At 37.2% G+C, this 26,564-nt stretch overlaps 1 protein-coding gene and 1 non-coding gene across 10 annotated transcripts in view; both read left to right on the forward strand.

Moving 5' to 3' along the window:
• Positions 1-26,564, forward strand: part of ROBO1 (roundabout guidance receptor 1) — a 1,179,537-nt gene that overhangs the window by 1,023,369 nt on the left and 129,604 nt on the right. For all 9 annotated transcript variants that reach the window (XM_032352245.1, XM_032352293.1, XM_032352267.1 and 6 more), the window contains one exon: positions 12,955-13,112. In XM_032352245.1, the coding sequence (XP_032208136.1) occupies positions 12,955-13,112 (158 nt within the window). The remainder of the gene's footprint in view (positions 1-12,954; positions 13,113-26,564) is intronic.
• Positions 18,397-18,560, forward strand: LOC116580925. The gene has a single exon (XR_004281833.1). It is a non-coding gene; the product is annotated as a U1 spliceosomal RNA (small nuclear RNA).

Genomic DNA, 26,564 nt, shown 5'->3' on the forward strand with positions numbered 1-26,564 from the left:
CATTTTAAAAGTGTATGGGGGGGGCGGGGTGTGGTGGTTTGGTATTTTCTAGATTCTCGCTCCCTCTCTGGAGCACTCCTAAAGCTGACAATACCAGAAGTGTCCTTGATATGGAATTCCCCTTTCCCTCCTTGCCTTTCCTATTCGTCCTTCTTGCACTTTGTAAGCAAAGAACAGGCTCTTCGGACATCCGGAATCTTTTTACGGTGCACCTGCAGCGGCGTAGTAAGCTCCAGCCAGAAAACACAGGGCTAGTTCCGCAGTGGCTGATTTCAAAGCTGAGGACTCTGATAGGCGGATCAGTAAGCCGCGACAGTAAATCTCTCAAGCATAAAAGCTTATTGCATGAGGACAACACTGGGTAGGAACTGGAATGGAGATGCAAATTCAAAGAGATTTAAAAATGAATAATGTGAAACTTACAACTTAAAAAGTGTACTTCTATATTTATGTGTATTTCGATGGACCCAGCCTGGTGGTCATTAACTTCTGTTGGTCTTTATGGTTCATCAGATGTCCTTAAAAGAGGAAAGAACAGTTTTCTTTTGAATTTCATGTTTATGATAAGCCAGACATTTTAAAGATTTTGTTTTTATTTATTTATTTGACAGACAGAGATCACAAGTAGGCAAGGAGGCAGGTAGAGAGAGAGAGAGGAGGAAGCAGGCTCCTGGCTGAGGAGAGAGCCAGACGTGGGGCTCGATCCCAGGACTCTGGGATCATGACCTGAGCGGAAGGTAGAGGCTTTAACCCACTGAGCCACCCAGGGGCCCCAAACGAGAAATTTTAAATACTGCAACCACTTAAGCTTTCAAATACCAGTTTTTGAAATCTGGGAAGAGTACGTGGTCTTTTAAATGATTGGAGGGGACACCAGTAAAAGGGTTTTTGAGGACCAGTGAATTAAGCCTCCTCGGGTTACAGTAAGGTAACAACACGTGAAATATTTCTTTATATCTAAAAGAGTTATGATCTTATAAAAGGAATTACAAGGCAATCTTTAGCCGCTCTGGACTAGGACCTTTGGGAGGCACCTTTGGCCAGTGTTTCTAATTGCTTCACTGGCTCATTGCCCCAGTAGCTCTCTAGGACTTGGAATAGTCTCCTGGATTGTTGACTGCCGGTGTTTTGCATACAGTAAACTCACTGAGATTTGCACTGGGTTCAGGTGAAGAGCCATAGAACATGGACCTTTCATAGTACAGAATCAACTCCCATTATCTGATATAAAAATAGCACCAGGGGGGCCTGGGTTGCTCTATTGGTTAAGCAGCTGCCTTTGGCTCACGTCATGATCCTGGAGTCCTGGGATCGAGCCCCACATTGGACTCTCTCTGGTCAGTGGGGATTCTACTTCTCCCTCTCCCTCTGCTCTTCACCCCTTGTGCTCTCTCTCTCTCAAATGAATAAATAAAATCTTTAAAAAAAAATAAGACCACATACACAAATAACATTTAGCAATGATTCATAATTTGAGATTTTTATTTTGATAGAGCATTATTTCTTTGAATTATTTTTATTGTGTTCAATTTTTTTCTCTTGCTTCTGTAACTCCTAGAAGCATAAATTTTATATTTCACAAAACACTGAGTATAACTGGTAAAGATAACACCTTTAACAGAAGTTATAGAATGATTTACTCTTCTACTAATTGAATGTCTAGTAACATTAACAGGGTTTGTTAGCATGACTCCAGTTATCAGCAAAAGGAGGTCTTAGACTTTGCCAAGGAGCTGAAGGCTGATTGAACTCTCCCAAGGGCTATATAGTTTGTTAGGAAAGGCAGCTCACACAGCTACAAAATTGCATATTTGTTATGTTCCTTGGAGATTGAAAGCTTTGTTAGATACTTGGCATTATTATTCTGAAGCCCCAAGACAGCTGTGATCCAGAAGATACAAAGAATTAACAGATCTGAAAGTTATTATGTTGAGAAATAGTCACAGTGATTTAGGGCAGATTGTCACCAATTAAAGACCCTTTTTGTTAGGTTGATGTGTCTCTCTGTGTGCCGTTCAGACTTAGGTTTTTCCTATCGCTATTCCTTTCTGTTGGGGGGGGTGGTGATGTTATAATTGGCAATCTTAATTATGCTGCACAAAGATACATTAGTGAGAATAGTTGTGTGTGTGTGTGTGTGTGTGTGTGTGTGTGTGTGTGTGTTTTAATCCAATAGCTATTTTCTCTGACTCTTCCCAATTACTAAGGAGGTTTTAATAAGATCACTTTAAACTGTGAGGATTTTTCTCTCTTGAGGCTGTTAACCATTAGACTTTCCATAAAACGTGAAAACTCCCTTTTTAGCTTTCCTGTTTCACTGCTGACATCTTGGGCTTGAGAGGGTAAAGAAACACCTGGTTTTTCTTTGTTTGTTTGTTTTATAATCACCTTTGTTTCCCCGCAAATATTTTAATTGGAAAACATTCCAGTTTCTCTCAGGCACTTTAAAAAATGTGTCTTTATGAAAATAGTTGTCTCAAGATCTAGTCCTGCTCTGTCTACTCACTCACTGTACAACCATGAGTCCTTTTAGCTCCTGGACTTGGGGGGGGGTCTTCATTTGTAATTGGGGGGGCGTGGGAATGGGGGAGTTCATACTTAGGCTCTATGAAGTTCTGATTTTATAAGCTATAGTAGTACAGGCTTATTTTAAAGCATTATTTTAAATTCAAGGGATGAAAAACAACTCCACGTTTCACTTGGGTGTGACAGGGAAGACAGGATGTACTAGGGAGTTAGTTCTCTTAACAACCACCAAGGAGATAAACTTAGACCTGAGTATCCCACTCCTAGGTGGCTGGTCAAGTTTAGGGCTGAAAATCCAGGATTTGGTATCCAGCCGAATCCAGGTCCGATTCCTAGATTTATCACTTGCAGCACACAGGGTCAGCACAGGAGCTAGGGAAATGTGTTTAATCACTCAGATGTCAGTTTAACACTAGATCTGAATTCTTCTGCAGGACAACTCTGGATGGGGAAGGGAGACCATATCCCCTTAGTCTGTTTCGCATATTAAACTTTTATGTAAAGTTTCAGTTGAACAAAGCATTCTGTGATGAAGGAAAGAAAGAGAGAAAAACCCTGAAATAAGGGCTTTGAAAGCAGAGGTCAGGATGTCTTGTTTATCCGGTTACTCACCACCTCCAAATACAATACCTAGTACTTTTATTGAACGAATTAACGATGAATCACAAATCCTTAAGAGTTTGATGACTCAGCATTTTCCCAGGGAACTTCATTATGCTTTAGAAATTTCGTAAACGTCTGACAAATGTGAACTCTCTTATTATTCTAATCATGTTATTAACATTTAATATGCTATTGATTCTTTTATATTTAAATAGTAAACAGAGCTTAATTTACTACAGTCCTGAGAAGTACCCGGTTACGTTTTGAATTGTTCTATCCTGTGAACAAAATAACCGAATGAGGTTTCACAATGATTTGCTACCAAGTGTGGATATCATCACAATATAGCAGTTATTAATGGTTGTATATATCATACACATGCATGCATATATAAATTTATTTATATAGTCTATATAATAAAAATATGTTCATTCTGTTTCTGGTTGAAATGATATAATATACATCAAGCTCATGTAAAATTTGTCACGGTAAAAATTATACTATAGATTAATTGATCAAGGGATATTAGCAGTTCACCATTTGGAATATAGTAGTATAAAGGTCTGCACAGGTAAAAAATCAATCCTATGTTAAATACTAAGAGGCAGAATTTGAAACGATAGTGTATTTTTTAATCAATAAAACAGTTTCTGTATTATCCCTGTACTGTGGAATTATCCCCACCTCCACACCCCCACGCACAGACACAGGTTTCCTAGTCTTCCTCATGGAAAGGTGTATTCATATATTGTGAATCTATGCTCTTATACCTTAAAAATGGCATCGTCAAGGGCACCTGGCTGGCTCAGTCGGCCAGGCGTATGACTCTTGATCTCAGGGTTGTGGGTTCAGGTCTTGCATTAGGTGGAGGGGTTACTTAAAACGGCCAAAATCTTCTTGATCCATTCATCTGTTGATGGACATCTAGGTTCTTTCCATCAACAGATGAATGGATCAAGAAGATGTGGTATATATACACAATGGAATACTATGCAGCCATCAAAAGAAATGAAATCTTGGCATTTCCGACAACATGGATGGAACTAGAGCGTATCATGCTTAGCGAAATAAGTCAAGCAGAGAAAGACAACTATCATATGATCTCCCTGATATGAGGAAGTGGTGATGCAACATGGGGGCTTAAGTGGGTAGGAGAAGAATCAATGAAACAAGATGGAATTGGGAGGGAGACAAACCATAAGTGACTCTTAATCTCACAAAACAAACTGAGGGTTGCTGAGGGGAGGGGGGGTTGGAAGAAGGGGGGTGGGGTTATGGACATTGGGGAGGGTATGTGCTTTGGTGAGTGCTGTGAAGTGTGTAAACCTGGCGATTCACAGACCTGTACCCCTGGGGATAAAAATATGTGTTTATAAAAAATAAAAAGTAAAAAAAAAAAAAGCCAAAATCTTTAAAAAAATAAAAATAAATAAATAAAAATGGCATGTTCAGTTATTCAGACCAGAAACCTGGGGCATCATTGTGGGCATCCGTATTTCTGCCAACTTCAACCACTCAAGAGGTCATTTAGAATTTTACCTCCAGTTCTCTCCTTTGCACCAAATCCAGTGTCATCATACTGGTATCAGACCATCAGTTTCCCCTTAATTACTGCAATAGTCTGCTAATTGGTCTCTCCACTTCCATTCTGATTTTCCTCTCCATTTCATTCACAGAGTAGCTATAATGAATATTTAAATATGATAATTCCATCATGAGACAGCTCTGCTTAAAAGCCACTGAAGTGCTTCCCATGGGAATTGAAATAAAAGCTGACCCTTTATCACGGCTGCTGTGTGCAGCAAACCTGACCCCTGGCTCTGCTGCCAACCTCGTGTTGCATCGCTGCCAGCCGGCCCCATCACACAGGGTCTGAGTCTTTTCAAGTTCATTGGCTATAACGAGTTTTTTTCTTCAGCCTGTGCTCTTTCGGCCTGCAGTGCATTTCCCCAGAATCTTTTTAGGCTTCAGCTTAACTGTGACTTCCTCAGTGTTCCCTCACCTCCAAACGAAATTACGTTCCTCATACAGCATCCTTTCCTGTCCCTTCAAGGCATATATTACATACCTTGATAATATCGCATGTATTGCATGCCTTGATAATATCACAAGACAGTATTACAATCACAGTTGTATATTTCTGTTTGGGTTTATTTGAATATTATCTGTTTATTCTCCAATACCTTGAGCATCACGAGTGTAGGACTCATACCAACTTTGGTACCATTTCATGTATAAAACCTGGTGCTTCGTACAGAATACCTATTTATTGTAAACATTCGCAGAATGCCCACTATGTCTTGGGCATTGTTCTGGGCACTGGATATCTAGAGTGATAAAGACAAATTCCCTGTCCTCTTGGAGGTGACATTCGAATGCAAAGAGCCAGACAATAAATATATGAGCCTACTCCTTTGATCAAGGACAGTCTCCGTGCAGGGTGCTAGATATACAGAGTTGGATTTTATCAAAGAAAGAACACATGCCTGTCTTGCCCCAGTCAGGGTCCCATGGCTCAGATAGCCTCATTCTGTCTGTGTTTTTTTAACCCTGCCAAGCTACTCCTGAGTGTGACTTTCGCTCTGGCACTTACAAGCCCTCCTCAATGGCATCCTTTGTCCTCCTCTGCATTTGTACAGCAGCTGAGAAATTTGGCAATTCCTTTCGTAGTGACTAACAGTAATACCTCTTTGCAGATGTAATGCACCATATAAATGGCAAGTCCTGTACAAACACTAAATAATTAGCCTTCGTAAGAACTCTAACAAGATAGAGTGTAAAACTGTCTGTTTTGTATGGAAATAACCGAGTCCTTGCAAATATACTCACTGGGAGTACAGCATCACAGAAGGACGTGTGTGTTGTACTCCTGAAATTCTTTACTTCTGTTTTGTTTTGTTTTGTTTTTAACTGCTAAAATAAACACATCTACAAACAATGCCGTATAAGATGCTGTTTTACAAATGCTGTCTTTTCTTCATTCATAAATGAACTGAATTTCTAGCTGAGTTTAAAGCATGTAAAAGGCAAGCACCAATAAGCTAGAACCCATGATTTTGGTCACGTGACTGTCTTTGGCAGCGCACGTTTATTTATGATACCTCTGATTCAAGTCTGCTGAATATTAACTATTTAAATGTTGAGCTGTATTGATATAGACCTTTCTCTGGAACATATTACAGATTTAACTCCAATCTAGAATTCTACACTTACTTTCCCTCTGTCTTGATGACTTAGTGCCATAGGAATTAATGCTAGAAAATATCTTATATCACTGTTGGCTCCTGAAGTGAAAAAATTAAACCATGAAGCCTGGACTGCAGGCAGCCATGAAGGCTTTTCATAGGAAGGATCATTATGGTGTGCCTGTTTCTGCAAAGTGGGAATTTGGCTTAAGCTTGGATCCAACCTGAAAGTAATCCTGACCGTTAGAAGACCAGGAAGGGGGTGCCCCGGTTCCGGTGGCCCAGCAGAACATGGAGGAATGCATCTTTGTTTATATTAGCTTGTTCTTCCATCATATGTTGTATAAACGAACAAACTACTTAACTTTTTTTATTCCAGTAAGAGCTTTTTCTGTTTGCAATGTTCTGGATTCATTGTTAGTTGAAGTTGAACAGTGTATGAAATCCATCCATACTATATAACTTCTTCAGAATATATAATTTGTTTTACAAAAATGTACTGTTTAAAAAAATATACGTTTCTTAGGGTACAGCCTAAGAGTTTTGTGAAATCTTCAAAGCTCCAGTAGTTAAGAAAATAAGTGCTTTTACCAGCATATTTTCTTCCAGAATTGTAACCAAAGCATAATTTAAGTTTTAAAAATAGAGTTGCGTACTCTAAAAAAGCACAAGTAGAAGATGACATAATTATTGAAGAGCATTCATAGGATGTATTCAATGCCAAATTTTAAAGTGAATATATATCCCTTAGGAAACCATTATGGTTAAATCCTGACTTTATGCAGAATTGGTGTTTGCTTACATCACTTAAAAAATCAAACTTCTTAGCTTTAGAAGATGATGGTAAAAGGCGGATAATACCTCATAGAATATTATTTTACATGATATCATTTTAGTTTTCTTCTTTAATGGGTTAAGATATCTTCCGGGGGGAGCGCCTGGGTGGCTCAGTTGGTTAAAGATATCTTTCTGTAAATTCATCCTTTCTCTTGGAGTGTTTCTAAAAATTTGGAATTATTTTAAGAAATGGTTAAGTGTTTTGGGGTGCCCCGCTGGCCCAGTCACTAGAGCATGTGACTCTGAATCTCAGGGTTGTGAGTTCAAGTCCCATGTTGGGTGTAGGGCATCCTTAAAAAAACTTAAAAATAATAAATGTTAAAGAGTTTTATACACATTTGTACAAAGATAACACTTTGTTCTTCTGGGTAAGTCTGTGAGCTTACTAAGTAGGAATGCAAGGAGTTATAAAAGCCTTTATGATGGACTTTCTTATCTAGCTCCTAAAACATATATCTTAATATAAAAGAATTTGCAGTAAAACCCTATTACATCGTCATTTTCTGACAAGATGAGGATTAATGTTATTTCTTGACAGGCATCAGCATTTATTAAAACTTCACTTTAGAGAAGGAAAATACCAAAATTATAGTAGAAATGCCAGGCAAAAAGAATGTGTTCAGTACAAATATGTTAAATGGAAGAATGATACAGATTCTGGAATTAGATAACATTTATTTCAGCATGCGGGTGGACATTTAGAGAATTAGAAGTATCCTAGAAGGGAGTAATTTGGGGCACTTGGGTGGCTCAGTCGGTTCAGCGTCTGCCTTCAGCTCAGATCATGATCCCAGGGGCCTGGGATGGAGCCCCGTCCTTGGGCTCCCCGCTCCTGAGAGGAGAGCCAGAGAGCCTGCTTCTCCCTCTACCTGCAGCGCCCCCTGCTTGTGCTCTCTCCCTCTGTCACACGTGTCTGCTGAACATGTATATAGCTCTCATCTTTGAGAATATCCTTCCTCTTTTAGTTCTTCTTCTAATATACCCTAATTTTTAAAGGAATTTTTTTAAAAAGATTTTATTTATTTATTTGACAGACAGAGATCACAAGCAGGCAGAGAAGCAGGCAGAGAAGGGGGCGGGGTGGGGGAAGCAGGCTCCCTGCTGAGCAGAGAGCCCCATGTGGGGCTCGATCCCAGGACCCTGGGATCATGACCCAAGCCGAAACCAGAGGCTTTAACCCACTGAGCCATCCAGGCACCCCAGGGATTTTTAAAAAAATATATATTATTTTCTTTTCCCATTTGACAGCTTACTACTCTTTGCTGCAGGGTTTAATTGAAGACTAGTCTTTTAAGTAGAAAAGAAAATCCCAGAAGTGCATTTTATTGTCCTCTCTTTTTCCCAAGATACCTACTTCTAATTAAAATGCTTATATTTAATTAAAACATGTATTATTGTACAGGTTTTTTTTTAGTCATTTTGTTGTTGAAGTAAAAGCAAATTACTGAGAAGAGCTAGCACGACAGGCAAACCTGAACGATGAGTTCTATTTCTCAACATACCACTGAGAGTTTGAAGGGCACCTTCCGAACATGGCAAAAATTTGAGAAACCATAAGAATGCAGGAAATATTCAAAGAGAGTCAGCTGACTTTCAGAGGAGAAATTTCTCATTCAACTTCTGTTTCATTGGAAAGAGGCTGGATATTAATTATATCATGATATCAATATAGTTAGAATGTGAACTTTGTATTCAGGTAAGACCAGGTAAGTGGTCAAATTGATGAGACGGAGTCCTGGTGGACGAAGAGATCTGGATTCTAGTGCTGCTGCCGAACCTTTACAGATTACTTCTTCTTAAAATGCAACTAATAAATTCATGTTGTCAGAGCCTTCTTATGGGGACTAAGGGATGGATATTTGGTGCGCTTCCTTACATAGCAAATGTGCAATAAATGTCGGCCACTGTTAGCATTCTTGTTTCATCACTCATATTATCATCGTTATTATTTATGTGATGTGTTCTTCTCCCCTCTGAGGAGCCTTCGACGACTTGATTTCTAAAAGAAAAGTTAGGATCACCCATCTCTCAGGCCCCTAATGGAACCGGAATTCTATGATTCATGAAGCAGAAGGCATTGTATTTTATAGATGTTCACCACATGATTAGGGAACAAAATTAATTCTAAGAGCACTCGAGCCTTACCAAAATTGGGCAGTCATGAGACTACGGTGCACTGATCTACAATCACTGTCAGGCCTTCTGCAATAATGGAGCGGATTTGTTGGAAATATAATTGATGAGATAGGTACATGGCATTTTATAGTAAAATGTTGACATGTTAAAAAAAATGCACTGTATTGGAAATGGGAATATCTTTTGTTTTCTTCTGGCCTTTTCCTGACAACTCAAGCTAGTGACAAAGTTTCTTGGGACTCCGCTGCCTCTCTTTAAGGGATGGATTAGATGTTGTCAAAGACCAGTTCCTGTTCTATAATTTTATGTATTATTCAGTTCTTAATTTTCCCACAGGCTTCCGAAGGAGTGTTATAAATATTAAAGTCTCCATAATACTTGAAACAGTTTCTTCTTTTCCCTTTTGCCCCCTGTTTCCTCAACATTACCCAAATAGATTGCAAAGTCAACACCAAATTTTAGAATTCTTTTCTGAAAATATGTTTACCTATTTTGAGAATTATATTGAAAATGGTGTATCACTTTTCAGAAAGACCAATGATTGTATTTTTTGTTTTGTTTCAAAGGATAATCTTGTCAATTTTTTTTTAGATAAGAAAACCAGTGAACTTCAAAGAATTTCAATGAAGCTTATATTTATAGTGTGTTTCCCCCCAATTTAACAGAATGAACAAGAGTGAGAAGCAGTTGAGCCAAATTCTGTGTACCAATCTGTGAACATAAAACATTACATAAGTGTGGAAGAAATGTAATGTTAGGATAAACAGTGATTTGTTTAATAACTTTTTAGGTGATATCTACTTGGATACATTATATATGTATTATTTGTTCTTTTTCAAATTGATATTAAATCTTTCAAAAGTTACTTCCAGATTTTAGAATTTCATACTATTCATACTCTTTTATACTATCAAAATATACATTTTGATTTGTTAGAGAAGGAATTTTTTTTTTTTTAAGAAAAATGAACTGCATTGCAGAATACTTATGGATACCATTGTTTTTTCTGCCAAAATGCTGCCACTCATTTGAACTCAGTTTTTAATTACTTAAATATATACATGATTTAAGAAAATTGGAGGGGCACCTGGGTGGCTCAGTTGGTTAAATGTCTGATTTCGGCTCAGGTCATGATCCCAGGGTCCTGAGATCGAGTCCTGTATCAGGCTCTCTGCTCGGCCAGAAGCCTGCTTCTCCCTCTCCCACTCTCCCTGCTTGTGTTGCCTCTCTTGTTGTATCTCTCTGTCTCTGTCAAATAAATAAATAAATAAATAGAAAATATTCAGTACAAGGAAGACAGTTGTTTTTATAGAATAGAGAAAGAAGTCTTCAGTTCATAACTCTGCAGGGCTGCCTGTAGCCATAGGCAATACTAGAGTTTTATGCTTTACAGCTGCAAAAGTAATTGCATGAGCATTATCTAAGCAACAATCTTTAATGGATTACATTTTGTTAGCTTTTCATTATATATTGTAAAAACCCAAATAACATAGTAAATGAAAAAAAAAAAAAAGACTTGATTTATCTGACTTAGACCTTAGACTTATCTGACTTAGACTTAGAAATAGACTTTGCTATTTCTGAAAGACATTTCATTATCCATTGGTTTATTTGAGATACGATCTCAATTTGTAAATAAGATATAATGTTACGAAGTTGGTTTTAAGCTCATGAAGTAGAAAAATTGTACAAATGGTTTATTTTTATTTGAAAAAGTATTTCCCTTTTGTGTGTTTCAAGGTTGTTAAAATTTTTCAGAGGTGTTTTCTTAGATTAATAATGTAATCCAATAAAGGCATATACTGTCTGTTAAGATCTATTCATTTGCTTTTTCTATAAACCTTATGTTTTATTTGTAGTATCTCCTTAACACCTAATCATAACGTAATTTTATAAGCAAAAGTCTTCAAACCCTGCTGTTTTACTTTGTGGTAACAGTAGCTGGAGTTTTCAGTTCAACAAGGTTTACTTTTTTTCCTATGTATTATATTAAGAAATGATGTACAGTATTAAAATTAGAATTACGACAGCGTGGTGTGATTATATTGACTTTTCTTTTTCCTTTTACCATTCTTGCCAAAGAGGAGGATCGAGTCTCCTCTTTGAAGTCTTATTTTCCAAGTGTTAACATAGTCATATTGTGCCCAAATTGTCTCAATATGCAGATTTAAAAAACGGTTTTGTTTGAGTGGATGTTAAAGCTTACACAGATGTGTGCACATACTTTGTTGGTAGAGAGGAAGGAAAAGTAGAGAATTAGAAGAGAAAAATGCAGGATTTTGTAACCCTGTAAGTTTGTTTGAGCTTCTGAAACCAACATTTAAGCGCATCTTTTGAAATAACAGTTGAATATAAATTTTCGATAGTGTAGTACTTCATCCATGGAAATATTTTTCAGTGTCTTTGGGGATAGAAAAATATCCATTCTAGCACAAAACTTTGGTACCAAATATTCAGGTCAATAGGTTTCAAAAGATAAGTAACATTTATCACTTCAAATCTGTGCATGTAAGATACCAATGAACATTTTAAGTACCTTCTTAAATACGAGTATGATAATTGTTCACATTTTATCACACACTGGGAGAAAATGGAGTGGGAGAAGGAGAACATTTTTCACTTTGCTATTGGAAGTATTCATCTCCATGTCTGCTTTGTAAATGGGGAAAGAAAGGTTATGTTCAGGTAGACAATGGAGTAGTGATTTAAGACGAACTGATGCAGAAGAATTCATGAGTTCTTGATGTTTTTATAAGATACAGAGGACACTTTTGCTGGATGGACTATTTTTGAAATTCAGATGTGGTTTCTTTACTACCTTTTATTCCAATGGTTACAAAGTGAATGACACTGCTTATTATAGTATGTTAATATTACACTGGTATCCGGTGAAGGTCATTGTAAGAAAATTTTCCTCCTGTAAAATATAGGGTTAACCGCATAAATGGGGTTAATATCTCTCACCTTGAATAAGTTTAAGGATTCTGTGAAATAGTATCTACCATGAAATGACTAAAAGCACAAAATACAGAAGACAGAAAGTGACATAGTTGGTAACAGGACTGTTCTCATTCTTGGCTCCTTCCAACATGTGCTTAACTCAGTGATAATGGAAAAACACAGTATTTTGAATATAGTCATTTTGCAAATATGTCTGAAGTTTCTATAGTAAGCATAGTTAAATTGTAATGATTATATTCTTTTATGCACTAATATGAAATATCTTTAAAGTAACTCTCAATTGAATGCATGTTTGGAAGTCTATTTTGGTGTGTAGGTGAGTGTAATTCACTTAATAATAGAAAGCATCACCCCAGGGTGTCATGTAAGTCAAAGGCAAGTTCAGTTTTATTCATTAGCATGTGGATGGGAAAATGTGGGCAGTAGGCAGAGAAGAAATGCCAAATGCTAACCGTGATGGCACAAAATATCAAAATACATCTGTCCACTGGCCCATAGAGAATATCACATTACCCCTGCTGTGTATGCTTACGGCCAGATATCTTTATCAAGTTGCGTATGTCTCTAAGTAGGTATAGATTCTCCAAGATATATGGAGATGGCTATTAGTACTAGTTTATTATAATAAATGTCTCTTTAGCCAGAGCTCAGAGATAAGGACTGTCTATATCACACCGAGTATAATGATTTCATCTTGTTCCCACAGTCCTACGAGATGACTTCAGACAAAATCCTTCCGATGTCATGGTGGCTGTGGGGGAGCCTGCTGTGATGGAATGCCAGCCTCCACGAGGCCATCCGGAACCCACCATTTCGTGGAAGAAAGATGGCTCCCCGCTAGACGACAGAGATGAAAGGATAACTGTGAGTATTTAACTCAGCAGTGGGGAGCTTTAGAGAACTAGCTGTATATATCTTCACCAAAAAGGGAAAAGTGAAGCAGGTTTTTTTACTTTTTTGTTTTTTTTAATAAAGGGTGATATTATCTCCCATTTTCACTTCTTTCCATTAAAATAAACATCTTTCCATTTTCCCTGTATTGACATGAAAATGAGTGAGCAAAATGCGTGTTGCTTCGTTTGGCGATTAGGAAGAGAAAACCGTAATTTCTACTTTTTTTTTTTTTTTAAAGATTTTATTTATTTATTTGACAGAGAGAGATCACAAGTAGGCAGAAAAGCAGGCAGAGAGAGAGGAGGAAGCAGGCTCCCTGCCGAGCAGAGAGCCCAATGCGGGACTCGATCCCAGGACCCTGAGATCATGACCTGAGCCAAAGGCAGAGGCTTAACCCACTGAGCCACCCAGGCGCCCCCGTAATTTCTACTTTAATGTCTTAGACTTGACACTTTTATGAATGATTTAGTTGTTATTATAACTTAGGGCATATCACATCTCCATATGCTACAGTAAAAATTGTTAAAAATTCGGTAATACAGTATGTTTCCAAAGGCCTCCTAAGTCACTTAAGCATTTGTGGGTTGTTTTTTTCTTCTCTCTTTCTCCTTTTCAAATGGCTTTTGTGTTCTGTAGAATTCACTGTTGTTCCTAAAAACTAAAATCTCATTCTGAATGATGGTTCATGATGGATTTATCTCCTTCCAAAATAAAATTGCGTGACAAGATTATTAGATTGCAAATTCCTGTTATATACAAGTAGAGAAATATGCTATCTGGAGTAAGGATGCATTTTCTTCTTGACATCAGTGAGTCTGTATGATTTCTTTGCCTTTTCTTTCTTTTTCTATCTTGTCAGGTGTTTGCTAAAGTACCAAAATAACTGAACTCTCCTTGGTTCTATGATTGGACAGTCTTGCCCTCTATAAGCTTCTTTGTTTTGCTCATACTCTGTGTCCGTTATGAATTCATTGGCCAAGATTTAGAGGTACTCAGGAGAATACATGTTTAAGGAAAAGTCACTGCTAAATGTGTAGAAGAACAAGGTTATAATACAGACCACTTAACCCTAATAAACATTTGCACTATTTCTGAACAACCAGTTAGCAGATTAGCATGAGAATTAAATAGTGAAAAATAAAATCAAGAAGGTTATGGTAGGCGGATTTTAGGGACCTTGAAGAAAAAAAACAGAACAAGCATTTTTTCTGCAGTGATCTGAATTAGAATGAGTGTCTCAAGGGATTTTTATAATTCTAGCAATTGGAATGAGAATAACCTGGCTGTACTTTTAAGAGGTGTGGAAAAGTCACATGGCAAAGTGAACTGTATGGGAAACACTGGGGAAGTGAAGTTGAGAGCACAGGGGAGTAGAGACTATAGAAACAAATGCTTCTTTTATTGGTGATGACGGATTCCTTTTAGATTTATGTATAATTAAGATAATATCTTTGTCTTAAAAACATATTTTAAGTCATCTAATGACCACAATCTGCAATTTCCATTTCCCTGCCTGAGTGATTCAAACACATTGAAACCATTATTACCCATTTCCTCCTTCAGATCTTTCCTGATTAATTACCTATTTGTGTTTGATACCAATGAATGCTGAAATTCTTAGCATTGGAGATGCAGCATTAAGCAGAAATCAGTGAGACCCCTTCTGAAGTTTAAATTCAGTGAGAGTACAGGTAAAAACCAAAATAGATAGTATAATATATAATATGGTAGACTATAATCAGTCCTGTAAAAAATACTAAAGGAGAAGACAGATTAATTAAGATAGGGGTAGGATTTCAGTTTTAAATAGGATGACCAGAGAATGCTTCCCATAAAAACCTGAAAAAAATTGAAGGAGGAAACTACACAAGCACCTGGAAAAGTAAACAGAAGAAAAGTTTAAAGACTTTAATATGGGGACCACCTAACACATTTTTTTTTAAAGGAGGGAAGTAGCCAGTGGGGGTTGAGCAAAGGAGAGGTTGGTAGGAGATAATATTGGGAAAACAAGTAACTAGACTGTAGATATAGATATATAGATATAGATGTAGACATAGGTACAGATATAAATATGGATTACTATAAGACCTTATAGATCTTGTAAATAGTTTGGCTTTTCCCCTTGAGTGAAGTGGAAAGCATCAGAGGATTCTCAGCAGAATCCTCTGCTGTCTTGAGAAAATACTGATGGATAATAATGATTAAGCAGCGAGACTAGTTGGGAGATTTTGCAATAATCCAGACAAGATGGAAATGGTGGTTTGGCTCTGTGCGCTAGGAGGGGAAGTAGTGAGGAGTGCTGTGGATCTGCTGTGAAGTGATAGCCAGCAGAATTTGCTAACAGATTGGCTGTGGCTTATAAATAAAGAGAAGAGTCAAGGCTTACCTTAATTGATTGGTCTGTGCAATTGAAAATATTGAGATGCCATTAATTGTAGAAAGAGAGGATTTGGGGTTGGAAGTATCAGCAGCTCAGATTTGGACATTGTAATTTTGAAATTCTTATTAGATATCCAAGTATAAATGTCAAACAGGCAGTTGGAAACATGAGTCAGAAATTCAGAGTTGAGGTTGAGGCTGGAGAAAAAATTGAGTTGTGGTAGACATAGCAAGTACTCATTACTGTGCAACCCTCCCCTCCTTCTGGGCAGATGAAAGACTCTGCTTCCCAGTTTCCTTGCTGTTGGGCAGACCAATTTGACTGGTTCAGCTTCGTGGGCTGTGAGTCGAAATTCAATAAATTAAATACTGGTGAGTGAGCCTCCAGCACTTTCTTTCTTCACCATGTGGCAACCAAGGGGGACACTTGTTCCAAGTAGTGCAGCTACAACATGGACACTCAAAGAACCTGGGTCCCTCAGTGATGGGTAACAAAACTTTCCACCCCACACCTCTGTCTGCCATGATGGACACATCAAATGAGTGAGCAATCTTTGTTGTATTAAGTCATGGAGCATTTCTTACCACAGGCTAATGTAGCTTGTCCTGATAAATATGGAAATCATCATCGTGTCCATATTATTTAAAAACAGGAGACTGAAGTCACCAAGGGAGTGATTATATGTAGAAAGGAAAAGAGGTCCAATGTTTAGCCCTCAGGGAGGAGAGGCAGAAAGAGCAGCAGAGACTAGGAGTGAGCAGTGAGAACCGAGGGAAAGCAGAGGGTAGCCAAACACTGAGCCAGTTGCAGCTGGTTTATCACATAATAGAAGGACTGAGAATTGACCATGGAATTGAACAACTTGGTGGTCATTCATTGATGACCTTCCCAAGAGCACTGTCCATGGGATAGAAGGGTTGAAACCTCACTGACCTGGTTCAGGAGAGATTGGAAAGATTGAAATCGGACACAGAGAATGAACAATTCTTTTTATATTGTATCTTATATAGAAGATAAAAAATAAAGGGGATTGTAGTCTCACATTTTGAAAGGTCTCAGACTTACTCTTAATATATGTGTATCTGTGCATTTTCTGTGATATTCACAGTTTAATACTGCTATGGCAAATTTGATTTTTTATAAATCTCAGACCTTCCTATTGTATCAAATACTGAATTTGAAGCAATGTCATGGTTTTTGCCATAATGTTTAATTTATTAGTGGGTCTTCATTTATCCTTTGCTGCCCCAGAAGGTGCTCTCCTGTGAATGCAGGGTACTATTTATCTTACACATTAGTAGGGTAGAGTCAAAAAAAGAACCATCTCCAATCAGGAATCAAAACAGTTTAAAGTTGTAATAACCTATGAGTACAAAAAAAATGCCAAGATGTTAACGTTGTTAAAATCATTTAAATGCTGCCAAAATGATGATCCACGATAGTGTTCCATATGTTAGGAAGTTGTAACATCTGAAACTTCTATTATTTCTAAGACCATCTGTGTGTTTTGGATAAATTATGACTGTTAAACTGATAAAACACTAGAGGTAAAAAAAAATTATACATACAGGGAGATGAATAGATTAAAATCAGCAGTTTGGGTTCAGAATTACTGTTCTTATTTAGTTCATAATTGTTTTTGTTTTTGCTTTTGTTTTCCTTTAGGCGAGACAAAAATTAAGTAATTAAAACAAAAATTTCAAACAGAAACAGAATGTCTGACGTTTATTTCCAGTTCTTTTTTTCTCCCCCCTCAAACTGGAAGTAGTCTCTTCAGAGATATTGGTTATTAGATATTTTACATGATTCTTCTTTCCTAAGCTTTGTTTTCAAATAATTGTTTTCATTTCTGTTGTTAATGTACTTTGCCAAATGTATTGAGTACAGATGAACAGGAGATTAAAGCACATAATATCTTTATGAAAGGCAAGTAAAGATTGCACAGTTATTGCTACAGTTTTGGTTATAGGAATTTCTTGAGTTCTTTAATGTGGTAGCTTTCTTTGTTGAAAATGTAAAGTACAATTCTCCCAGCTGTGAGAACAAAGACACACCCTACAAAAAAGGGCAAATATGTAATTGAATTGTAGCTGCACCTGTATTTTTGATGTTCTTAAGTCATTTCTTTTTACATTGACCTGGATTCTGAGCCAAATTTTAGATCTGTGATGATTATAAACCAGCAATATATAAATAGCATTTTCTTATTTTCCTACTTGACAGGAGACTCTTTCAGAACTCTTTTGGCACTTATATCTTGGAATAATTTGAAGGAGGACTTAGATGATGTTTAGTCTTTCTTCCTTTCTTTTATTTTTTTTCTAGACATGAGTATTTATACTTAGAATTAGAAATAGAAGTAGTTTAACTGGCAGACTGGATTAAGTAGATTTACTTCGTATGCCTGAGAATTAGTCATAACCATTATTATTAATAAATGAAATTTTCTCATAGAGATGAATCAGAGGACTGAAACTTTTTTGAGGGCATAATGGAGAACCCTTGGATGTACCTTACAAAAAGTGATATATTTATTTTATTTCAACATACTTTGGAAATATTGTACTTAAATTCACAATTGTTTTGTAAATGTGAAAAATTGATAATGTTAAAATTAGGGAAAAAAAGTATTGAGTACCTGCCATGTCCCTGATACTCTATGTTATCTCTAATTCCCTTAGAAACTAAATGAATAAGCTTTTTTTTTCCTTTATGGCACACTTATACTTGCCAGTAGGTATCCTAAAAGAAGATGATGGTGACGATGATGATGATGGTAGTAAACACTTACTATAGCACTTTGCTATGTGCCAGGCCCTAGTCTAAGTACTTTGCTTATGTTGACCTAGTTAATCTTGATAAAACCTTTGTCAGATACTTCCCTGACAGGGGAGATACCATGATTGCAAAGGTGGTTTTCCCAGGACGAGGCTTATCCATTGCACTCTGGATGTGCTGACCCATGGGATTTCCCCAAATGTGGGAAACTTGACTGCATAATTTGTGGTAGTGGGGGACTGAGTTTGTGCTTTCTCCGGGGGGGGGGGGGGGGGATAAAACTTTGTCAGATAAATACTAAAAATTTCACTAATGCAGCAATTAACTCTGAATTGGCTGGGAACAATTATGTGAGCCTGTGTCTTTTGCTCACTAATCATATTTTCTGTAGGCTCTTATATATATATTATATACTGTACACACACACACACATAATGACTCTGACTTGCTATCAATGTAGATTTCAACTTAGAATAACAGTATCCTTTAGCTTCTGCTGTAAAATATTATCTTTAAGGGGAGCCTGTTTGGCTCTGTCCAGAGAATACCCAACTGTTGATCTCAGGGTTGTGAGTTCCAGCCTCATGTTGGGTGTAGAGATTACTTAAAAATAAAATATTTGAAAAAAATTGAAATAAAACATTATGTTTATAAGGGTCTGGAGAGGTAGTTCACATTGTGAAAGTGATGGTGGTCTTGAACATAGGATTGGTACATTTAAGAATTGGCCCAGGGGCACCTGGATGGCTCAGTCATTTAAGTGGCCAACTCTTAGGGTCATGATCCCAGGGTTGTGGGATCGAGCCCCGCATCAGACTCAGCATTCAGTATGGAGTTTGTTTTAGATTCTCTCTCCTTCTCCTTCTGCCACCACCCCTCTCCCTCACTGCCCCTCTTGCATGATCTCTCTCTCCTGGCTCTAACCCGATCTCAAAAGATATGAGGATGACCCATAACTGTTTACCATATGACATTTAGGGAAAGAAGGATCTATGTTAAAAAGGATATTATGTTTCATTTATTCTTCTCCTACCCACTTAAGCCCCCATGTTGCATCACCACTTCCTCATATCAGGGAGATCATATGATAGTTGTCTTTCTCTGCTTGACTTATTTCGCTAAGCATGATACGCTCTAGTTCCATCCATGTTGTCGCAAATGGCAAGATTTCATTTCTTTTGATGGCTGCATGGTATTCCATTGTGTATATATACCACATCTTCTTGATCCATTCATCTGTTGATGGACATCTAGGTTCTTTCCATAGTTTGGCTATTGTGGACATTGCTGCTATAAACAATTGGGTGCACGTGCCCCTTTGGATCACTACGTTTGTATCTTTAGGGTAAATACCCAATAGTGCAATTGCTGGGTCATAGGGCAGTTCTATTTTCAACATTTTGAGGAACCTCCATGCTGTTTTCCGGAGTGGCTGCACCAGCTTGCATTCCCACCAACAGTGTAGGAGGGTTCCCCTTTCTCCGCATCCTCGCCAGCATCTGTCATTTCCTGACTTGTTTATTTTAGCCATTCTGACTGGTGTGAGGTGATATCTCATTGTGGTTTTGATTTGTATTTCCCTGATGCCGAGTGATATGGAGCACTTTTTCATGTGTCTGTTGGCCATCTGGATGTCTTCTTTGCAGAAATGTCTGTTCATGTCCTCTGCCCATTTCTTGATTGGATTATTTGTTCTTTGGGTGTTTTGGGAGGGAGACAAACCATAAGTGACTCTTAATCTCACAAAACAAACTGAGGGTTGCTGGGGGAAGGGGGTTTGGGAGAAGGGGGTGGGATTATGGACATTGGGGAGGGTATGTGCTTTGGTGAGTGCTGTGAAGTGTGTAAACCTGGTGATTCACAGACCTGTACCCCTGGGGATAAAAATATATGTTTATAAAAAATAAAAAAATTTAAAAAAAAGGATATTATGAATCAGTGAATTGTTCAGTTGAATGTGTTTTATGATTAACTGTCCAAATTGTAGATTAACCAGGTTCAAATATAATCAGCTGTATACACTTCAAAACTTATTGCTGAAGAACTAAATGATTATAAGAAATTATATGATGAATAGGAAATTGAGTTAAAGAAAATATTGTTGATGTAGTGGCTTGGCGATTTTGTATAGATACAATAAAGTATAATAAAAAACTAATACCATAGGGGTGCCTGGGTGGCTCAGTGGGTTAAAGCCTCTGCCTTTGGCTTAGGTCATGATCTCAAGGGTCCTGGGATCCAGCCCACATCAGATTCTCTGCTCAGCAGGCACCCTGCTTCCTCCTCTCTCTCGTCTGTCTCTCTGCCTACTTGCGACCTCTGTCTGTCAAATAAATAAATTAATTTTAAAAAAACTAATACTGTAAACAGTGCAGTGTAGATTGTGAGATCTACCTGGACTCAATTCTGAAATATCAGAGTTAGTTTCTTAATAATAACCTTTGGCTTTCATTTATCTTGAATGATTTCATTTTACCAGTTAAAAGCTTAAAAGACATTCATTTTTTCATGTTTGAAATTCTTAACTTTTGAGCTAAAATTTGCAGATGAATAAAACATGCTTTTTCCATTCTCTTTGTATGTGGCTTTGTGACTTAAATATTTTTTAATGACTTGTGTTATTCTTTGTTATAAGCTATGCCTTGACTTTTTAATTTTTCTTCCTACCTGTTCTATATGCTATAGTAGCATGCTATAAATAGTCTGTATGTCTTAAAAAGGTATTTTTTACTTGACTGAAAAAATAATTCAGATGATGGAGAAATAGTTTTATTATAAATTGTTTCCATCAAAGCCATAGTCAAACTTGAAACCATTTTACTGTCAATTTCATCTACTTGAAATTGTAGATACAGTTATGTTATAGTAGGTATATCTACTATTATAGATATAATTATCACATAATTATAATCAGATTTTTTCATTCTTCTTAGAAAAATTACAGCATCAATGTATTTTAACACAATGAACAAATGTATTAATGAATTTTTCTTAAGGTGACTTAGATGGGATGGCCAGCCATGCTGGCTTGCTGGGGATTGTCCTGGTATTTACGTTAAAAAACCCTCGTCCTGGGAAAACCAGACAATTGGTCACCCTAAGCCTAGATTGCTTAAAGGAATTGATTTATATATGAATGAAAAATCACATGTGTATAAGGTAAGTAAAAAATAGTTAAAAAACAAATAGAAGGGTCTTAACCTGCATCATTTCTTTCATAAACCAGTTAAGGATTTGAAAATCATGAATGAAGTTAGGAGAAAAATCAGTTATACATTGAAAAAATTGTTTAGCCCTTCCCAATCCCATGCTGAGAGGTAGTTATTAGAATGCAGTATGTCATCAGTTCTTTTGCTAGTCCTTGTCTGCTTCCTGTGTGTCTTGGTAGGTTTCTTTGATTTCCCTCGTTGGTGTGATATTTTGGTGAAAAGCAGCTGACTCACATCCCATCCAAATCCCCAGTGTCCTCCAGGTCCTTCACGAATTTGGCATTCAGCCTCGCCTTGCCAATTACTTCCTTTCCCCCCAATTCCCACATGTCTCCTTCTTAAGCCATCTGCTCCCTCCTCCCTTCCTCCGATTAGTGCCTTCCTCTGGTCTTCCGATTTCTTTTATTGTTCCATGTCTGCTCGCTTCCTTTTCCCTCTCCTCCCCTAGAGGAAATCAGCAGACTTAATGCAGCTGATGTCATTGAACCCCCTTGCCCTGAGAAGTTAAATTTGTGCTCCTGCAAAATAAATACGTAGTTCTATTGTGTGGAGGTCAGAGGAAACAAGTAGAGTCAACTAGATTTTTTTCCCTGTCCATCTTACATAGAGAGTCATGCATATTACATATTTTATATATTTTTAGACATAAAAAGGTTATTCATGATTTAAATCTGAGTTACATCAGTATAATTCTATAATGTGAAACGTGGTACTGAAGAAGGAAGAAATGAGTTCAAAAGTAAATTTATGTGCTATTCTACGGTCTTAAATTTCACACTTAACCAGAGAAATAGAGTAGATTAGTAGAATAAAACGTGGTCTTTTGTATTATGAGGACCACATTATAACTTTGGGTTTTGACACGTATCAAGTGCGTGATCTTACGGACATTTGATCTCTATAAATGTCATTGTTTCCACCTGTGACCTGAATTGTCTAATCATACCTATGTTGGTTGTGTTGTGGGAATTCAGTGAGAAAATACATCTTAAATGTCATTGTAGATGGTGACATACTCCCTCTCTATATTAGTAATGGACATTCTGGTTATTACTAATATTGGTATACCTCCTGAACTCTGGGTATATTTAGTTATCAAAAACTCTACAGAAAAGGAAAATCAGGAACTGTTTGGGCCATAGCAATTTTAACTTTCCTGAATAAACAAACAAAAATATAAATATATATAAAAAGAGATGTAATATTTATGTCTCATCTAAATTTCTATCTGATTTCTGCCTGATTCAACACTGTTAAGAAAACTCCATTTTCTACAGAATCACCAAGACTATTCAGTTTAGGTGTGAAACATGAGTAAAGAATTTAGACAAATACTAATACTAAGAAACAAGTTTGAGTCCTCTGTACATCTTTAATGTGAAATGCAATGATCAGCAGGGGATTCCACAAGAGAATTTAAGCCCTAATGCCCTAAAGGCATTCACTGTGTGTAACAAATTGACTTTTCTTCCATGCATCTAGTTACGTACAATTCTCAGGAGAATTGAGAAATGCCGTGATTCAGATCAGGTATGCCGGTTGAGCAAGGCTGGTTTATCTTCCCAAGGAACATCCTGAATCTTTCCCGAAACTTGTAATTCTATTTAAATAGTTATACGTATACTCATGTTTGGACACTGAAACTAGAGAAAAGAAAGCCAAGCATTTCAGACCCACTTGTGAAGTCTAAGCTCTCTCCTGATAGAATTGTGATAAGCGAAGACATTCTCAGTTCTAGCATACAAATTAGTTTAGATGACAGTATGATTATAAACACAATTCTGGTGAACATGTGGTTATTGCCCTAGTTTTTCATTATATATGTGTTAGAGAAGTATTTAAAAACTTGGATACCAAGGGCTTGAAGGAACAGATGTTGAGAGTCTTTGCATATGCTCTTCCCTGCCTGGAATGTCCTGACCTCTATATCCTCTTTGTGTAACTCACTCATTTTTCAGGTTCCAACTTAAAGGCAACTTATACAGACGAATGTTCTGCAAAACCCCACTCTGCACATCCGCTCTAGATGTATCTCCCTGCTATCCTGACCTTTGCCTTTTACTCAGTCCTCTTCTTTTAATCTGTTAGAAGTCATGATTTGTAAGTTACTCCTCTAATATACATAGGAATGCTTGAGAGTCAGCTATATTCTCTGGGTCGGTCTTATGGTAGGAGTTCATTATATATTTCTTGGGAAATAATTAAATGAATGAAATATAAATCAGAATCATGTTTCCCAACATACCTAGAGCTCAAAAGTTGCTCATCTGAACATGCTTGATTTTATATCCGTATGTACTTTGTGTATGTATTTTCTTATTCCCCTATAAAATCGAAAGGAGGTATCATCCACACTATTTCTTTTTTCTAAATCATGGTTTCCATGAGCTTAACAGTATGTGAAGGAAGAGATGCTACGCAAGTTAGTTCTGTGAGTAAATATATTTCTGTAAGTGGGACTTATGGATACTCACAGAATTTTACAGATGGAGCTGACTTGAGAGATTGTGAATAGCAAACTCCTTTATTTTTAAGAAGAAAGGGTAAGCGAGGGGATATGATTGGCCCCAAGTCTCTTAATGAATCTGTCTTGTGAGTCAGGAGTAAGAGCCAGACCTCTCAACACCAGATTTCTTCCTGTTCTGATTTTTCCCATGACAGATTAGACTTGATCAACTCTTCTAAAATAGCACTTACAGGGCGCCTGGGTGGCTCAGTGGGTTGGGCCGCTGCCTTCAGCTCAGGTCATGATCCCAGGGTCCTGGGATCGAGTCCCGCATCGGGCTCTCTGCTCGGCGGGGAGCCTGCTTCCTCCTCTCTCTCTGCCTGCTTGTGATTTCTCTCTCTGTCAAATAAATAAATAAAATATAAAAAAAAAAATAAAATAAAATAAAATAGCACTTACATTTGACTAAGACAAGTCCTAACACAAAATCCACAGGTAAAGTGTTTTCCTGGATTCATTTCATATAATTTTGCCACTTGTTTTGTGTCTCAAGTTCTGTGTTTCCTATCTTGGTAAGTACTGAAAGTAGTATTTTCAATATGTAGGGTTTAGCAACAGCCTCAGCTTATATATCCATTGGGCACAAACATGGCCTTGTGTCATTTTGATTAATAATTCTGAATATGTTTTGGCTTCATCAAGAATGTTATTAAGAATGTATCCCAGTCCGTCTTAAGTGATTGTGGTTGCCTCTGCATCTTATTCAAAAAAGAAAACAATTAAATAGCAACAATTTAAGTAGTAAGTTAAGCCTAACCTATGGCCATCTTGGGGAAGTCTCTTCTGTCTCAAGTTCCTTCTTTTTTAAAATTTTAATTTAATTTAAAGTAGGCTCTCAACCCAGTGTGGTGCTTGAACTCACGACCCTGAGATGAAGAGTTGCATGCTCTACCAACTGAGCCAGCCAGGTGACCCTTGAAGCTCCTTTTGGAAGCTGCACTAACAACTAGACCTTGGCCAGGTCCTTTAATTATTGACACTATTAAGATAATAACATCTTCCCTGATTACTCATTAGGATTATTATGAGAATCAAACCAGAGCAATGAAAGTTGTTTTGAGGACTATCCATGATAGCCTCAATTGTAATGTGTTATTCTAAGTACTTACGTCTTGATTTTCAGTTATTATTTTCACATATTAAACCGTGCTGTACCTTGTTTTGATCAATTTTTAAGTGCACATCAAATATGAATCCCCTTCTCTGTGGCATCTACCTTTGGGGGCTCTGCAATGTATAGTCCACTTACCCATTTTCGTCTCAGTCCCTTGAGACACCTTGTTGTAATTCCTAATAAAGTCCTCATACGTATATGTAAACTTATTCAGGGAGGGCTCTAGTAGGTTTGGATGCAGAGTTACTGTAGCAGAGGCTGAAGACTTTCAGATAATGTATTTTCTACTTCAACAAATAGTCTTTGGTTCAGGAAACAGGAAATAATACACTATAAAATTTTCAGGTTTCCTCTAAGTAATGTAATGAACGTCCCTATGAGTACAAGTCCTAACATATGTGAAAAATCAGAGTAATCTTGAACAATGCTGATGTTTTATCCTGTTTTGTGTTTCGGGCCATTTGTCAGTCTTCTTTTAAATCTCTTGAGATGATTCTGGCTTTCTGATTTTTTTTCCCCCCGAACGGGTTTCCTTAAAAATAGTTTTAAGTATTTTTCTAAAATCTAATCCCACCCAAATGTTGGTTTCAACCAAAACAACGTGAGAAGACATAGGGAGTACTTAACCAGATCTGGCCAAGCCACCTTCCATATGGTAATTGGCCAACTCCTAGATTCCACTGGGCTGAAACCTGATGTGGGTGTATGCCTCTGTTTAATGTCCATGATCCTTCGGTCAGAGTAGACCTTCCAGAAAGTAGTAGCTCAGGCATTTTGAGTCAACTAAAGTTGTACCTCGTAATTCAACATAATTATGAATATAGTATACTAACCAGAAGTGTTATAACTCTATGAAATGAACACACATAGTCAGATGACAAAGCCCTTAATAAGAATTTCAGGTTAATTTATTGGGTCTACTAATAGAGAAAGCAGGCTTACAAATACCGCCCCCCCACCCCCGCCAACCTGCCTTTTTTCTCCCTGTATAATACATGCTCACTCAAGCAGCTGTGTTTCTTCATCTTCCAAGACTTTGATATATTTTCTCAGGCTATTACATTTCTCCAAATAGTCAAGGACTAATGAAGTTTTACTACTTCTGGGAGCACTTTGTTTAATTATGGGTTAAAGTAGTTTGCCAACTTAGAGGTATATCTGTGGCTTCAAGGATGGTGCTCTAACCGGTTTATTTTATTTGGGATGTTCTATTAATCACAGATGAAATTCTTCTCAAAAGATAAGAGTTTTAAAATGTATCTTAAAGCATTGCTTATAAATCTTAACTTTAATTTGGAAACCATTTAAATGATAATGAAATACATTTTGGTAAAATGTATTTTACCAAATAAGTTGGTAACTTTTTGGTTACAAGTTGGCTTTTCCCATTGCCTGTAATTTTTGTGTTTGCTCAGAATGACCCAGACTTCACTTG

The sequence above is a fragment of the Mustela erminea genome, chromosome 1 (genome assembly GCF_009829155.1).
Source record: "Mustela erminea isolate mMusErm1 chromosome 1, mMusErm1.Pri, whole genome shotgun sequence".
Taxonomy (NCBI): domain Eukaryota; kingdom Metazoa; phylum Chordata; class Mammalia; order Carnivora; family Mustelidae; genus Mustela; species Mustela erminea.